The 18,548-nt window shown below is 38.7% G+C and overlaps 1 protein-coding gene across 1 annotated transcript; it reads left to right on the forward strand.

Annotated features, from left to right (window-relative positions):
• Positions 1-9,691: 9,691 nt before the first annotated feature.
• LOC106072678 (uncharacterized) lies at positions 9,692-16,852 on the forward strand. Its single transcript, XM_013233098.2, has 4 exons — positions 9,692-9,899; positions 12,045-12,296; positions 14,381-14,516; positions 16,139-16,852. The coding sequence occupies exons 1-4, from the start codon at positions 9,884-9,886 to the stop codon at positions 16,395-16,397; spliced, it is 663 nt and encodes a 220-aa protein (XP_013088552.2). The 5' UTR covers positions 9,692-9,883; the 3' UTR covers positions 16,398-16,852.
• The last annotated feature ends 1,696 nt before the right edge of the window (positions 16,853-18,548 follow it).

The raw sequence follows: 18,548 nt of genomic DNA on the forward strand, positions 1-18,548 counted from the left end.
GCTGGACTTCTTGTAACCTTCACTGAAGCAACACGTGTAAGCCCGCTGTCAGAAGTAGTTGGGCCCCAGTCTGCTGGGTACGTGGGGGCCCTTCTGCCTTTCCCCAACTCAAAATGACAATGGACCTCATTCACCAACCGTAAACAAACAACATTTAGCCACGTGGTGCTCTATCTCTTCTATATAATTTACGATCTCATGTTTAATTCATGATGGTTGTCACGTGACAGTTTTTTCCCATTGTTTTATCAATAAGATCACGTGACTAAATGTTGTTTGTTTACGATTGGTGAATGAGGTCCATAGCCTTTAAAGACGGTTACAAGAGGCGCACCGCCCTTTTTCCATTCTCTTGATGCCCCTGACTAGTATCCTAGTTGTGCCCCCCCCCACCCACTGATACATGTACTAGAGGTTAAACATAGTAATTAGAAGCCTGTCTTTTACCATAACATAATATACCATATTGTGTTGACCTTGACCTACAAGCTCTTAATGTATTCGGCTTCTATTGTTGTAACTGGAATATTTTTCCATTTTCGATGAAGCGAGATGTCCAGTAGAAGGTCAATGAATTGAACACAGGATCAGTGTTCTTGAAATACAATGAAACAATTATTGAGTTGTTTCTTTTTTTAATTAATGCCAAAATTAATGTGATTGATGAATTACTATGAGTGCGATTAATGCTTTTTTTTATTCACTTTCCAAAAGATTACATTGCAAAGAGCAACAACAAATGTAACAGCTTTGTTCAGAAATTGTTCATAGTTCTTGCGTTCATTTGCTTGTCCTATTTTCCCGCTGTAGACACCTGAAAGTCCGCATACATCTCACATGGGCTTACATCTCACACGAAATGCATGATCTTCGGAGTCTAGAAGGGCAGTGTCTTTATTTACTAGTAAATTTCAAACTTTCAGGGATGGTGTGTTGTCAGTACTCAGTCATTCTCAAACTGTGGGGGAGGCTTGTGTATACAGGCTCTGTCATCTTGTAAATAGTAGCATTGCGAGTGGTCCAAACAAGATCAGTTTTCCAAGTTCATTACAAATTCGAAGATCCAATATTATTCACAGTTTTTTTGTTGCTTTTTTTTTATTTAGGAAACCTCAGAATTCACTATTTTCAATTTTAGCTTTGTCATCATAGAAATCCTTGGGCCCTAGGCCTCTTTTCTTTGCCTCTTTTTGGGGCTTTATATGCTTCTTTTTTGGGCCCTCCAGCCTCCTTTGTGGGCTTTTGATTTATTTATTATATATTTTTAAATTTTATTTTTATTAGTAAGTTCTTTCTCACATTTCACAAATATTAAATCATAAAAGAATTAAAGAGAAAATTTGAAACATGATTAACCTATACTTAATTACTTTACAAAAATATAATAATAGTAATGAAAATATTATTTAATAGCAAAGACATACTGCATAACTATTGAGACTATCAGAGACAGAAAAATGATACAAGGATTAGCATATCAACAACCAAATGATAACAAACCAAAATTAAAAGTAAATACACACCAACACATGCATGACCGCACCCAAATGCTGTTAGGTACTGAAACCATCAGATGTGATGAATTAGATTTGAAGCTTCAGTCATTTTTAAAGAAGCTCTTGGAATATTAAAAAGTGATAATTCGAATTCTAAATTTGATTAATTATAGAATCAAAATAACGTTTAAAAATATGAATTACATTTAACAAGTTATGTAAATTTTACATTATCATTAATTGTAGCATGTTAAATTGTATTGTTACTCTGCGTACACTAGAATTGTAATACCACTTTTCTTTTTAATTCTTAGTAATTCGTTTTACATTTAGTGGACATAACAATTATCTATGAATTGCATCCCTTGCCTCATTAATACGTTTTGTTACATTGCCATATTTTAATATTTACATTTTTAGTTGACTTGAGTTTATTTCTATACACGCCTTGTTGCCTTTACTGGTTTGTTTGAGTTTCAGAGTTAGCTCAAACTTAAGTTTTATCGATTGAAGACCACAACTGTCTTCTCAGCCGCAACGTCACAGAAACGTTCTTAGCCGTAATTATAGTATTTAGTTTACTAAAATTAGCAACTTCACAATTAGATGTCTCGTGTTGCTGTAGGACTAGTGCTAGTCTCAGCGAGGATGTTGAGGACACATTGTGTTAGTGACGATACAGATGTTATAGATTGTTATGTCATTAGTGACAGTGGCAATAAAGATGTCATAGATTGTTATATGGAGTAATGACAGTGTCTATAAAAAATATCACTAGTATCAGTGTTGGTAACGATGGCTAAGACTTGTTATATAGCTAGAGTATGTGTCGGGAAGTCACATGACAACACACATCACATGCATAGTCTCAGGACAACACACATCACATGCATAGTCTCAGGACATCAAACATCACATGCATAGTCCCAGGACAACACACATCACATGCATAGTCCCAGGACAACACACATCACATGCATAGTCCCAAGACAACACACATCACATGCATAGTCCCAGGACAACACACATCACATGCATAGTCCCAGGACAACACACATCACATGCATAGTCCCAGGACAACACACATCACATGCATAGTCCCAGGACAACACACATCACATGCATAGTCCCAGGAAACACACATCACATGCATAGTCCCAGGACAACACACATCACATGCATAGTCCCAGGATAACACACATCACATGCATAGTCCCAGGACAACACACATCACATTCATAGTCTCAGGACATCAAACATCACATGCATAGTCCCAGGACAACACACATCACATGCATAGTCCCAGGACAACACACATCACATGCATAGTCCCAGGACAACACACATCACATGCATAGTCTCAGGACGACACGCATCACATGTCTAGACACATGACAACACACATAACATGTCTAGTCACATCATAGTCACATGACAACACACATCACATTCATAGTCTCAGGACATCAAACATCACATGCATAGTCCCAGGACAACACACATCACATGCATAGTCCCAGGACAACACACATCACATGCATAGTCCCAGGACAACACACATCACATGCATAGTCTCAGGACGACACGCATCACATGTCTAGACACATGACAACACACATCACATGTCTAGTCACATCATAGTCACATGACAACACACATCACATGTCTAAATTAGAGATGGGAATGGAACCCAACTTTTAAAGTTCTGGTTCGGTTCGATCAGATTTAAGTTCGGGCATAGTTCGGGTTCGGTTCGGTCGGGTCTAAAGTTCGGGTTCGGGTTTGGTTCGATGTTAAGAAATTAGGTAATAGCAAAAGCATAATAATGTTTAATTCAATTATGAATGAGATAAAACAGGGATGTGAAACCTTATTCGGCCGGTGGGCCATTTTAATTATCAACACTCGTGTCGCGGGCCACATAACAGAAAAGATACAAAAATTTTAAAAATACAAAATAAAGCACTTTTATTAGAAACCCGTGAATAACATTTTTAAAAATTTCCCTTTCAGACCTTACGATCTATAGGGCAGATGATGTATAAGTCATCTATTTCTGTGGTCCACGTTTAACGAGGGTGTCATGTAACCATCCCAACGACCAATCGCCTTAATTCCCCAACGAACGTCAGGTACCCATTAGAGCTTGGTAGACTTAGAGATGACCTTAATATCCCGAAAATAAAAATCTCAGTCTTCACCAGGAATCAAACCTGGGACCCGTCGAATCTCAAGTCAAGCGCTTTACCAATCAGCCACCACGTGACTATAATATTTACACTTATTCATGGGATGTAGGAAGTTTATCCAAAACCAACTTCTGAAGCTCCCACTGCATTGATGAGACACCAAGCTCAAGCTCTGAATCTAGATGCTCGTCTGTGGGGTGATTAGTCCACATTTGTTTCATCCTTTTCCGCCTCCTAAATGAACTTTTAATAAAGAGTTGCTATTTCCTTTAGAAGGCGCGTATGTCAGCCTGATTCAGCTTCTTGCCACAAAGGTTCCATTCCATCAGCTCGGTCATAGTAAGGACAATTCGTTCGGTTTGTACCTATCAGTTTTAAAGTTCGGGCTCGGTTCGTTTCCCATCTCTAGTCTAAATTCATGTCATTATTTTCTCGACATGTCCATTCTTGTCAACGAATTAAACTTTTTACTTATATCTAGACACAGAGTCATCGTCTGGCTAAATATGTCTGTCTGATTAAAAACAACAACAAAGAACTAACCTTATCTAATGGGAAGAACTCCACATTTACAACCATACATATATATAAGATTTATTTCCCTTTTTTATATAAAAAAAAATAATTAATTCCCAATATTTAATGAAAGAAATGGTTAATTTTTTGTATTCATTCGTTTCTCGTTAGGAAGAACAAATAAATTGAGTTTCTGATCCAAGAATGGGAAGTGAGGAAAATAACGTGTTTAGAATTTGTAGCAGACAGACAGACAGACAAAGTTGACATAAGCTTTGTACAAAGCGACATCTAATGACCACTAGAGCAGCTGAATTTAAAGATATCTTCAGACTAAAAATTTTTGTGTTCCTGATTCTGCTCTCTGGTGTTGCATTGTCCACGGAGAACTGGGAAGAAAGGCTTATTGATTTCCAAGTCTCTTTGTCCGTCACGCGAACCAAAATAACAACAAAAGAATTATTTTTTTTAAAACTTATATTGTTGTTTTTTTCAAAAGGTGACATATTTCTAAGGCTGCTTTCTTTTCTTTACTACACAAATAGTTATAAAAGTTCATTACATAAAAGTGAAGGAGGCCCCGGTGGCTGAGTTGTAAAGCGCCTGGCTTCCGAACCGGAGATCCTGGGTTCGAATCCTGCTGAAGACAAGGATTTCTACTTTTAGGGTCTTTAGGGCGCCTTCGAATTTTTCAAAGTAAAATAAATAAATAAAGAGTACAAGATTATAAGTCTTCTGGTATTTCCGTATTTATTGAAGAGTTGAAAAAAATTCATGTTCAGGAAATATTTGCGCATCCTCGCTCTAGGCCAGCGGTTCTCAACCTTTTAAGCTCGGCGACCCCTTTTTACGATTCCTCACTTTGCAGCGACCCCTCCGGGGCCCCTCCCCCCTTACACACACACAGCAATAGAAGAGTAGACAATAACAATCCATATTTTCGATGGTCTTAGGCGACCCCAGGCAAATCGTCAATCGACCCCCAAAGGGGTCGCGACCCACAGGTTGAGAACCCCTGCTCTAGGCCTAGATCTAAAGGAATATTGGAATATTTTAAAGTGTTATAGATCTATACATTCCTTGAACCAGGATTCTTTCTTTAGGGGAACTAAGTGGAGGGGGTCGGGAGATATGGCATTGTAAAAAAAAATGTTCCATTTTTTTAAATCTAAGATAAAATTAAATCAAAATACAAGTCTTTTTTTATATGCATATATTTTATGTTTTTCTCTTCTCTTATATAATACAGACGTTACTTCAAAAAAAGATGATTACTTCCTACGCGTCATGCATTTAGTCATTCATGTTAACCAATGACCTAAATCCTGCCAAGTCACTTGTTTTCCTGGCTAGCTCAGGCAACCCATTCCATGATCTAATAGCGCTAGGGAAGAAGGAGCATTTGTACAAATTTGTCCTAGCATATGGAACGAGAAATGTGCCTTTATCTTTGTATCTTTCTGAGTATTTTATTCGATTTTGTTTTTGAAGATTATGTTCAGTGTTTTATTCGTTTCAACTTGATCTAGCAAGAGCCTCAAATCAATACTGTTCAAAATGCAACCCATTATCAATCTATCGATCTATCGATTCAATTATTATCTTATTGAATACATCAAAAAAAATAAAACTCAAAACTTGTACTGTGCGGCTGTCGTGTTTTAAAGCAGATATATTCTTATTACATATGCATTGCACAATAATAATAATAAGGCTTGTCTTCGAGTCCGAAGATTTGTGAGGAGTGCAGTATTCCCCGTGGCTGCGCAGCCCCACCTGTGACCTACATATTTTGCCACATCCAGGGCAAGCATAACCATTGTCCGCAAGTGGTCGATTCAGATTTTTCTTTTCGCCTTCTGCGTTTGTCCTCGGCAGCGGATTTTCTTTTGCAAAATAGCTATTATTTATTTATTCGTTACATATTTATTATTGTCCTAAATTCCGAAGAGTAATGGAAAATGAATATTGGGCCCTATTATGACCTGTTGTAAAAAAAAACAACAACAACACCAAACTTAGCTGTATGTCCATATCACGAAGCCCAAGACCTTTCTGCGGGGAACAGTACCAGGGACATGGCAAAAAAACAGAGCGGAGTTAAGAAAGACGGTCGACCGATCGTATGTGGTGCCCCAACGGTCCGAGAGACTAAATTATTTATGGTGAAGATGTTAGTGAAGGTGAAAGCAGTATTTCACATGACTACAGTGTCACATGACTACAGTGTCACATGACAACACTGTCACATGACTACACTGACCTACTTGCGATTGACATTTGCATATGTATAGGTCACAGCTGGGGCTTAGCTATGGGAAATACTGCATCCTTTATTTATCTTCGGACTCAAATACCGAACCCTCCTTGTCGTCAGACGTTATCACGCTGGGTCCAGGCAGTCGCTTCACCTGTTCCTCTGTACCCCAATATATTCTTACTTTAAGTGAGAGATGTGATAGGGCTAAATAGTAGATAGTTTTGCGACCAGTCCTTCTACCCAACTTGGAGACATCGATTTTTGTATTATCTCTAGTCAACATGTACAGGGGGAGGACAGGAGGCTAAAAATAGCCTGCTTTAAGGAGGCGTTGACGAACTTAATTGCGGTTGTTGTCACCGGTCAGGCCCAGGGTGGTGTGTGCGCGTGCGTGTGTGCGTGTGTATTGAAGGTGGTCAGCTTACATAACAATGTAGACGGATGTGCCGATCGACACCGACAGATATGGCTTTGCAGTCGCCACAGGCTACTTGCGCATGGATGTCGGTGCGATATCTGACATTTAATGACGTCACCATGTCAACCTGTCCATCTTGATCGAAGCCGATAACTGTACCCAGATATATGGTTGTAAATGTGGAGTTCTTCCCATTAGATAAGGTTAGTTCTTGTGGAAAGGCTGAACACTGACCTGCAGCGTCACAGACCTGTGGCGTGGCAACAAGCGATTGGCCTAAACTGCCCACAGGTTGTGACGTTGCAGGTCAGTGTCCAGGCCTACTACGACGATTGGTCTCGACTGTACTCACAACACTTAACACGAATCAGTTCTAGGAAGCATCGTAACTCTTTAAAACATGCGCAGACGAAGAGAAAACCAAATAGACCCCCCCCCCCAGCGGACAACGGCTGTGTCTGCATCTGCAGGTGGCGACTGGGTTTGCGTTGTCACGTGACACACTGCACACATCTTAAATTTCGGATTCGGCGAATTTGCCATTACAATGTAATTACCAGGCGCTGTTGCATTTTAACCCTTCTTTCTATTACTGTTATGTATGACATCTGTAATCTGGGACCCTTCCTTTATGCTCGCTCTCCATGTGAATCTATCCAGTGCCACTTTTCCCAGCTGCTAGTGTCGATATTGAAGAGCTTCATGTCGCGTTTGCATACATCCGTATACCGTAAAACTGGGCGACCAGCGGCTCTCCTGCCTTCTGTTAGATCAACATACAGAATATCTTGTGGAAGATTCTTAGCTTTTTTTCAAGTCATGAGCAGTTTGACCATGTTTCACTTTGTATAGCAAAGTGCTCATCACACAGGTCTGGTAGAATAAGGCTTTGGTATTGTTAGTTTTGTCCGACACTCTTTTCTGCAACAGTGACATTTGGCTATCCTATTGTTAATGTCTTTATCCAGTACAGCATCTTATCTTCTTATATAATACAGACGTTACTTCAAAAAAGAAGATGATTACGTCCTACGCGTCATGCATTTAGTCATGCATATTAACCAATGACTTAAATTCTGCCAAGTCACTGGTTTTCCTGGCTAGCTCAGGCAACCCATTCCATGCTCTAATAGCACTAGGGAAGAAAAATTTGTACAAATTTGTCTTAGCATTTGGGATGAGAAATGTGCCTTTATATTTGTGTCTTTCTGAGCATTTTATTAATTTTTTTTATGTATTTGAAGATTATGGTTCAGTGTTTTATGTATAATTGCTACTTTACTTTTGAGTCTTCTGTCCTGAAGGCTTTCTAAATTTAGTGATTTTACTAAAGGCGTCACTCCAGTCAAATGTGAATATTCGTTTGTTATGAATCGCACTGCTCTATTTTGTGTCTGTTCCAGTTTCTTAATGTTTTCTTGAGTTGAGGGGTCCCAAACAGAGGATGCATATTCTATTATTGGCCTAACCAAGGTTAAATAACATTTTAGTTTTATGTTCTTATTTGTTTTATAGAAATTTCTTTTAATAAATCCTAATGCTTTGTTTGATTTTTTGATAGTTTCATCAATATGGGGATTCCATGACAGTTTTTCATTTATTGTAACACCTAGGTATTTTGCGTTTTTAGTCTGTGTTACTGGGTTACCATGAATAAGATAAGTGGAATTAATTTGTTTTAGTTTTTTTGTTACTCTTAATAACTGAAATTTTTCTGGGTGGAAAGACATTCTCCAATTTGATTCCCATTTCTGTAATTCATCTAATTCTCTTTGTAAAATGTCTGTATCTTGTGTTGTTTATCCTGTTGTTAATGTCTTTATCCAGTACAGCATCGCTGGATATCATGGAACCAAGATAGCCATTACTGGTCAGTTTCCAATGGTTGGCCATTAATGTTTACTTGAGGGGCAGTATTTGTGTTCTAAACTAGTATTTTAATATCGCTTTGACTTCTTCTTCTTCTTCCTCGTTTTCATTTGTATGTTGGAGCGTTCAGATGACTAGACCAATACATGAGATGAACTGCGCAGTGGTTTCCAAATCAGGGAGCTCTCCGTATAGTTTTCTTTCTATTTGGGGTGTTTTGGGGCCAGTTCTTTTACGGGCCTCATTGTAAAGAGAATAGTTTTGAAGGACATGGTCAGCATTCTCTGGTGATACTCCACATGGGCAGATTTCACTGGTTCCAATTTTGAGCTTCCGGTACATATGCTGTCTCATTCTGTTGTGTCCTGTCCTGAGTCGAAAGATGAGACGTTGATCTTGTCGGGATAGATTATAATAGGCATCATCTTTCTTGTGATTTGGATGAGAGCTTGTCCATTTCAGATTGATTTTATTCACTATTAGTTTCTTCATTTCTTCTGGATATAGTGCAATGTTTAATTGTGAGTTTGTTCTCCCACTCTTGCTTTGACTAATATTGAAGCCGAACTTCTGGCAAGCAGCAGATAGTTTGTCAACCAGGGTCTGAAGCTGAGTTTTTACTAAAATTTAAACTTAAAACTGTGTTTGCGTAGTCACTTGAAATACTACACGCATCCTTAATCTTTGGCCACGAAGACAATGCTTTATACTTAATCTCCGGACTCGAAGACAATGATTTATAAATTAATCTTTGGACTTGAAGAAAACTCCTTTTACAGATTTCATCCCCGTATTTTTGATTGACGAGGTACATTGCAACCATAAGCGCTACTCAAAGGGTGTCTGGGAAGATCCACGTGATAGTGCGCAAGTGTCGATTTTCTTAACATTTACATGATGATTGAGTTTCACATCTTGAAGTAAATGCAGCGTCTACGAGAAGAGTTGAACAGACGCACAGTTTTTGAAACAAGCGAAAAGTAGGAAGCCCTCCAGGAGGTTACCATCGAAGATCACTTGAAGTTAATGATGACAGTAGAATACATGGAGTTTGTCTGTCTCAAGTTCGCGCGGTAATTTTCGGAAGAAATTTCAAACCATCTAGAAAGTCTTAAAATCTTCACTTGACTTGATCATGTCCAAAATAAGAGGTACAGTCTAGATCTAGATCTATATCCAAGTCAGTTCTAGCACTATCTAAATTAGGATCTAGATCTAAATATAGATAGAAGTTCTGAAGATCTACTCTAGCCTAAATTCTAGAATCTAGATCTAACTAGATAACTAGATATAGATCTAAAATCTAAGTCAGTCCAGCTAATTACTAGAACAGTAGATGTATACCTAGAAGCTAGATTATTCGACAATTTAAAGCATTTAAACATTTAGATATTGTATCTTGGAGGCGCGGTGGCTGAGCGGTAAAGCATTGGCTACCGAACCGGGGTGCGGGGTTCGAATCCTGGTGAAGACTGGTATTTTTAACTTCAGGATCTTCGGGCGCCTCTGAGTCCACCCAGCTCTAATGGGTACCTAACGTTAGTTGGGGAAAAGTAAAGGCGGTTGGTCGTTGTGCTGGCCACATGACACCCTCGTTAACCGTAGGCCACAGAGACAGATGACCTTTACATCTTCTGCCCTATAGACCACAAGGTATATTGTATCTTAAATAAAACTTTAGTTCTTAGACTTACAATTTGAATAAGATCATTCTATCTACTATTCTAATAAACTTTAATTCTAAATCTTTTATTAACACGCTATCTAGAATCTTGACCAAGATCTAGGCCTTGATTAGGGCAGGCATATCAGACATGCAGGGCGGAGCTACGTGTGGTATGCTGGATACCTAGGCAGCGCTAAACTATAACAACACATTCAAAACTATATTATTAAATGTTTGAATACTGTGTTTGAATGTTTGTTGCACAGAGAGGTTATCTAAACCAAAATCTAGAAAAAGTTTGAGAGAATTGATTAAATAAACGTTGGCTTTAATCAAACATTGACAATACATTTTAACAAGCAAAATACAAAAAAAAAATATTATTTTAGACAAAGCTTATATTAGGTGTATCAGTTAGTTTGAATCAGTCATGTAATTAAATTTGTTATAGATTTAGACTAGCAATAATAAATCTGTGCGATTAGAAATATTTTTGTTTTTGTTTAGCGCAATTTCATGCTTTTAGCTTTCTCAACACGCTATGATCCTATCACTTGTCTGGACCTGATAGCAAGTGGTGCGGGAGAAAGAACGGGGTATCTGGGTGATCGCTTTTTTTAATGTAATAAGAAAAAAAAATCAACGTCCTGAATTCGAACTCGTGGGCTAAAGCCTTCTCAGGCTTCTTAAGCCAACACGGTAACCACTCTGCTAGCGAAGAGCGTATGAACATGGATTATTGTATAGGTATCTATTGTTTCTATTTCATGTTGGTGTTCACTAAGCCTTAGATGACTACATATAAAGGGGACTACTTCAGCTTATACCACCACTTCCGTCAAGTACAATTTCTTTCCCTTGTCCGAGATAGCAAACAATATAAATTATTACCAATAGTTAATTAACTCATTTTGTTTAATTCTTTTAAAATTTATTCATGTGTTTTCAAGTAAAAGAAATAATTTTGCCAAATTTCAGCTCGATTGGGTGTGGGAGAAATAACGTGTACAAACTTTTTACCAGACAGACAGACAGACGGAGTGAGTTAATATAAGCCTTGTAAAAATGTAACCTTCACTTTAATGAGGTATGATGAAAATAACTACATGTTATATGTACAATATGTTCCCCTTTTCAGACCTTGCCATCTATTGGGCATATGAATTAAAGCTTATTGATTTGTTTTTTTGACCGATTGTTAACGAGGGTGTCCTTTGACTAGCACGACCAATGGCCTTTTTTCCCCCCATTTATTGCCCGGTACCTATTAGAGTTTGGTGGACTCCGGGCCTGCAAGTATAACTTATACTTTTTCTAACCGCTCTAACCTTTACGTGGAACCTGCCTATTAACTGTATAACGAAAACCAGGAAAATGAGATCAAATTTACTAGAACTCTATTTCTTCTGTCACAAATATGATATTCTTCTAGACTTATGAATATTATAATACTTATGAAAGGCGTTCCTATTGAAGCTTGATGAGGGTTGAGGCCTCCACTAACTAAAAGCCGGCACTGAGTCTAGACATCTTTACGCTTATCCATCGATGAGTATCTTTTAAGGATTTAGACGGAATCGAGTTACGTCCCCTGTTTAAAGAGTTGTCTTTTCTTTTGGCTTGCGTCTAGTTCTGACCCAAAGCCCAAGAATCCCGCAGATACAGGACATTGACGTTGATGAAGAAGAGGATGAACCAGACGAGATCAAGTTCCAGGAGTACGACGTTAAGGAGCCCCATGACTACAGCTCCCACCTCCACGCTGACGACGAGTCGTACTTGCACGTGCCGCACGACGGCCACACGGACCACGTGGACTTTGACTTGGGGACTGACCAGAGCGACTTGATAGGAGAGTTGGCCCATTTGTTTGCCCTGTGTGGTATGTTCGTAGTTAGTTAAGGGTTAAATCCACGCCCTCCCATGTTAGGTAAAGAAGATCTACCTCACCTCTTAGCCTTTGTGTATTATTCTTTTGGAGTTAGGATGTAGGCCCTAGCCTAGTTTGTAGGCAATAGCCTTAGTCCTAGCTTATACTCAACATCCTGGTTAGTAGGCAAAATCTTAGCTTTTAGAAAATATCCTAGCTTGTAGACTATAGCTTAGTATGTATACAATAGCCTAGTTTGTATCCAATAGCTTAGATTTAAGAAAATAACCTAACTTATAAGCTATATACTAGCTTTATAATAACAACATATCTTGTAAGCAATATCCTTGATACTAGGCAATATTCTAGCTTGTAATCAATATCACAGCTAGTAGGTAATATCCAAGCTAGTAGCATAGTATGCAATATCCTAGCGTATAGGTAATATCCAAGCTAGTAGCATAGTATGCAATATCCTAGCGTATAGGTAATATCCAAGCTAGTAGCATAGTATGCAATATCCTAGCGTATAGGTAATATCCAAGCTAGTAGCATAGTATGCAATATCCTAGCGTATAGGTAATATCCTAGCGTATAGGTAATATCCAAGCTAGTAGCATAGTATGCAATATCCTAGCGTATAGGTAATATCCAAGCTAGTAGCATAGTATGCAATATCCTAGCGTATAGGTAATATCCTAGCGTATAGGTAATATCCAAGCTAGTAGCATAGTATGCAATATCCTAGCGTATAGGTAATATCCAAGCTAGTAGCATAGTATGTAATATCCTAGCGTATAGGTAATATCCAAGCTAGTAGCATAGTATGCAATATCCTAGCGTATAGGTAATATCCAAGCTAGTAGCATAGTATGCAATATCCTAGCGTATAGGTAATATCCAAGCTAGTAGCATTGTATGCAATATCCTAGCGTATAGGTAATATCCAAGCTAGTAGCATAGTATGCAATATCCTAGCTTGTTAGCAATATCCTAGCGTATAGGTAATATCCAAGCTAGTAGCATAGTATGCAATATCCTAGCTTGTTAGCAATATCCTAGCGTATAGGTAATATCCAAGCTAGTAGCATAGTATGCAATATCCTAGCTTGTTAGCAATATCCTAGCGTATAGGTAATATCCTAGCGTGTACGCAATATCCTAGCTTGCATGCAGTTTCCTAGCTTGTTAGCAATATCCTAGCTTGTAGACAATATCCTAGCTTGTAAAGCAATATTCTAGCTAGAATGCAAGACCCTAGCTTGTGGGCAATATCCTAGCTTGTGAGCAATGTCCTAGTTTGTAGGCAGTATCCTATCTTGTAGGTAATATCGTATCTTGTAGACAATATCCTAGCTTTTAAGCAATATCACAGCTATCGGGCAAAATCCTAGCTTGTATGCAATATCCTACAGGATTTCGCAAGGTTGTAATTGCCGTGGTAATGGATGTAAGCACTCCACTACCTATAAAATGCTTCCTAATGGCATGCGCCTTCACGTGTGTCTCAGATATTGAGTCCGGCAGAAATGTTCTCACTAACAGTAGAAGGGGCAAAGACGAGTAACTGGCGCCTTAACCAGTAAGCTTCGGGCAGGAGGGGCTCGTTAGCCATGGCTGGCTACCCACCTAGGAGAAAAAAAAACCTCTGAATTCAAACCTCTGTTGCCTTGCAGCTATACCCAATCATGGGAAAGGCTTCAGGAGTCAACCCAGAGGAAAAATCAAGAGCTGGCGACCCTAAGGCAGTTTGCAGCACACATTGCTATCGGCACTGCCGTTCCTTTGGATACATCAGCTGCGTGGAGTGGGGGGAACTGATGTGTGGGCGACATCGTTCCGACCACAGCTAATGCCCAGGCATTCATCTCATTTCCATGAGATGATCCATAGTCTCTTCGCGACATATACAGGATTTGGTGACGTCATCTCCCTCCTCCCTCCTTAACTGGTGTATGAGCTGAGGACAATGAGTTTCTTCATGCTGGAGGGAAGGAAGGGGGGGGGGGGTGACCATTTACAAGTCTTTACCGTTACCCCATCATTCCTCCCACCTCACAATGCCTTTGCTTAATCACGTGACGTATCTCTTTCAGCTCTTCTGATGTATGGCTACACGCTGATTGGCTGCTACATCTTCAGCCCGGGCTTCATCCGCCAACTTGCGTACATCCTGCAGACGATCCGCCTCTCCCTAACTCTGGCGACGCTTCTGCCTTGCGTTACCCACTGGTCAGTCTTACAGCTCGGGGTTTGCTTGTTTAATTAGAACCGCGTTTTTCAGAGTCTTGACAGTGATTCGAAGAAAGGCGAAATAATTATGGTTAGGATAGGAGGGTATTTCTAGAATGGATGCATTCCTGTGGAAAATTACATTACAATTAGATCTGTTGTGCTTTAGTCACTATAAAGCTTGTTTTTCTGTCACACACAAAAATCCTATCCCCCCACCCCCTTTTTTTAAAATAACATTTTAAAAATGTATAAATGGCTGCCTCGTAGTTATACGATTGTCCCTGGTTCGAGCCTTGCCCGCCCCGCAATTCCCCACAGTCGTGTGTGAGGTTTGGGCTAGGATGTAATAGCTCTTCCATTCTAAAGGAACATTAAGCCTTCCCACAATTAAAAATCTGATCTTGTCTTATCGTAGCATATGGATAGCTTTTTAAAAATTGCCATTGTTAGCGACAGAACCATGAGATTAGTGCTAACCGTTCTTAGCTAGCACAATTTTTCGATTGTTTGTTTAAATATCCTAATACCTTAAGCACATTTTTTTTTGTATAGTGCCATGCTTACATCAACTCACTCTGTTTGTCTGTCTGTCTGTCTGTCTGGTACAAATCTTGTTCACGTTACGTATTCCACTCCCTTTTCTTGGTCGAAGTTGAAGCTTTGCACAATTATTCATTGTTGATGAAAAAACATGAATCAATGAAAAACTAAACAATTAGTTAATTAATTAGAAGTAATTAATTAATTATGTAAATGAAGATTAGATAGATAGATAGGTAGATAAATACTTAGATAGATAGATAGATAGATAGATAGATAGATAGATAGATAGATAGATAGATAGATAGATAGATAAATAGATAAATAGATAGATAGATAGATAGATAGATAGATAGATTGTAGATAGATAGATAGATAGATAGATAGATAGATAGATAGATAGATAGATAGATAGATAGATAGATAGATAGATAGATTAGACAGATTAGATACATAGATAGATAGATAGATAGATAGATAGATAGATAGATAGATAGATTAGACAGATTAGACTTGATTAGACAGATTAGACTTGATTAGACAGATTAGGCAGATTAGATAGATAGATAGATAGATAGATAGATAGATAGATAGATAGATAGATAGATAGATAGATAGATAGATAGTAGATAGATAGATTAGAGAAAGCCAGAACCTGCAGCTTGTAGAGTGTGTGAGCTAGAATTAGGAGAGGTTGTAGAGCGAATAGTAGAAAGCTTGTGGAAGTTGGAGTTTTACAGGAAATAGAGTTGAAATTGTATAGTAAAAATATCTGTATACTAAATTTATTGAAACTGCTACAACCTACACTTGTATTATTAAAAAAAAAAAAGAAATCATCAACAGTTAAAAGAACTCGCATCCCATCAGGCTCCCCAGGCGTCTCCTCATATTGTTTCGAAGAGAAATTGAACTAATAAACTACCTTATGTTAAGTACAAGGGTCCCCATATCTCAAATAGCTTAGGGCTTTATCAAGTCTAAATCCAGCCCTGTGGGTTACGTCCCCTTGGGCATCACTGCATATTTACAATATATATATATATATATACGTTACTATTACTTCCCCTTACTTCCAGGCAGGCTTATCAAATCGTCCCGAACATGCAGGATCGGGTTTTCCCGTTCGCTGTCATCGGCCTGTTGGTTGGCAACGTACTTCTCGCCGTGGGTTTTCAGAAGCTGGCCAGATGGTTGATAGACCGCTACAACAATTTCAACTCCAGCTGTAGCTGTAGCGTCAAGCGGCAGACGTGTAAAGCACCCAGATATCATTCCTGCTTTCTGTCAAAATGGTTGAATCTAGGGGCCGAAGACTCTAGGAAGAAATGGCCTTAAACTTGCATTACATACGATAAGGCCCATTATTATTTTTTTTAGGAAATTGAAGAGACAATTTTTTTATCAATTAATATGTATATGTGCTATATATATGTGACTAAACCAAATGTCTTTTTTATGTTATGTTACTTAAGAAAACGGATTACTTTTCTATTACTTTATATCAACTTTTACTCAATCAAGAAATACATTTTTTTTGTTCATTTATATGCAGTCATATTCGGTTAATAGGATCACCGCATAATTGGATCTGTCGCTTAATTGGACCGAATCTTAACGTGCCGAAAATCATGTAACATAAAAAGTTTGTTTAATGAGAACAGCCGGTTATTAGGACCAAAATGATCGTGTCCAGAAGAGATCCGATTAACCGGGAATCTATTGTATTATACGGAATCCAAACCTTTTTTATGAATAAAGTTAAATGTATGAAGTGAAAATAAACAACGAAACAATAATTATGCTTCCGGTTTTGTTTTTATCCAAGTGTCAAGTAATGTAGCTTGTTACGTTGCATATTGAATCCTTCCATATGTTTTAAAGCAGCGGTTCTCAACCTTTTAGGCTCGGCTACCCCTTTTTACACCCCCCCCCAATCTGCCACGACCCCCCCCCCCCTCTGCATACACACACACAGCAATAGAAGAATGGACAAAAACAATTCATTTTTTCGATGGTCTTAGGCGACCCCTGGCAAATCGTCAATCGACCCCCAAAAGGGTCGCGACCCACAGGCTGAGAACCCTTGTTTTAAAGGTATCTCTTAGTGCCAGTTCCGGTTAGGGTTTTCGAAATTATTATTATATTATTTGTGATGAATGCCTATCTGCCTTGGAGTTAGTGGATACCTGTCTGACTTCGACAGAATCACTCTGAAGATGTCTGGGTTTTCTTGTGCGGGTGTAATTACTGTAACTAACCACCAAGACGCAGACACACACACACACACAAGGTAACAAGTGAAGAAGCTAAGTCCAAACCTTTGAACAATTCATGAACAAGATTTAATCCAGCCAAAGGGCCACAGTCGATGTCTATGTCGATAAGATATGAAATCCTATCACCAACTGATTGTCTGTCTCCAAGAAGCCTCTAACCCAACTAAGTCCTATCGTCACTAGTCGCGTTCAAAATCCGTCAATTATTGTGCGTCTCTACATAAACTAAAAATACTAACTAACTGTCTAACAGATTATAGCTTTTATATAGCACTACTTTCATGCTTATAGCATAGAGCGCTATGGTCCAAATATCATTTGTGAATCAGTGTGTGTGTGGGGGGGGGGAGTGTCTGAGAGAAGGTTTTGCGTGCTGCCTTTAGGCGCTCAGTAAACACAACTCTGCTCGAGTCGGGTGTCGAACCTCGAGCCCCCTTCGTAGGTAGCCAAGCCAAGCCAAGTTCAAGCGTACTTAGCCTCTCGACCACGCTGTCAGAAAAATCGAAATTGAAAATATCTGTCTAGGTGGCATGACACAAGTGACTAGTCATGTCTCAACTAATGTCACTTTAAACCGTTTAGGGCAAAGTTGTTGTTTTTTTTGTTTATGCAATGAAACTCAGTATTAAAAATAACCTAGCGTTACTAATTTAAGAATAGATCTAACGTTTAAATGTCCGGTATATAAAAATGTACATCTTTACAATATTATGGCAGTGTATGACACCAGCAAACGCTAGTGTATAAATACCATCTGAATGGAACCATCAAATGTTTGTGTATTATGTGTATAAATACCATCTGACTGGAACTATCATATGCTAGTGTATAAATACCATCTGACTGACACCATCAAATGCTAGTGTATAAATATCATCTGACTGACACCATCACATGCTAGTGTATAAATACCATCAGACTGGCACCATCACATGCTAGTGTATAAATACCATCAGACTGGCACCATCACATGCTAGTGTATAAATACCATCAGACTGGCACCATCACATGCTAGTGTATAAATACCATCAGACTGGCACCATCAAATGCTAGTGTTTAAATACCATCAGACTGGCACCATCGAATTCCAGTGTATAAATACCATCAGACTGGAACCATCATATGCTAGTGTATAAATACAATCTGACTTACAACATCATATGCTAGTGTATAAATACCATCAGTCTGGCACCATCATATGCTAGTGTAT

This window comes from Biomphalaria glabrata, chromosome 8 (genome assembly GCF_947242115.1).
Source record: "Biomphalaria glabrata chromosome 8, xgBioGlab47.1, whole genome shotgun sequence".
NCBI lineage: Eukaryota > Metazoa > Mollusca > Gastropoda > Planorbidae > Biomphalaria > Biomphalaria glabrata.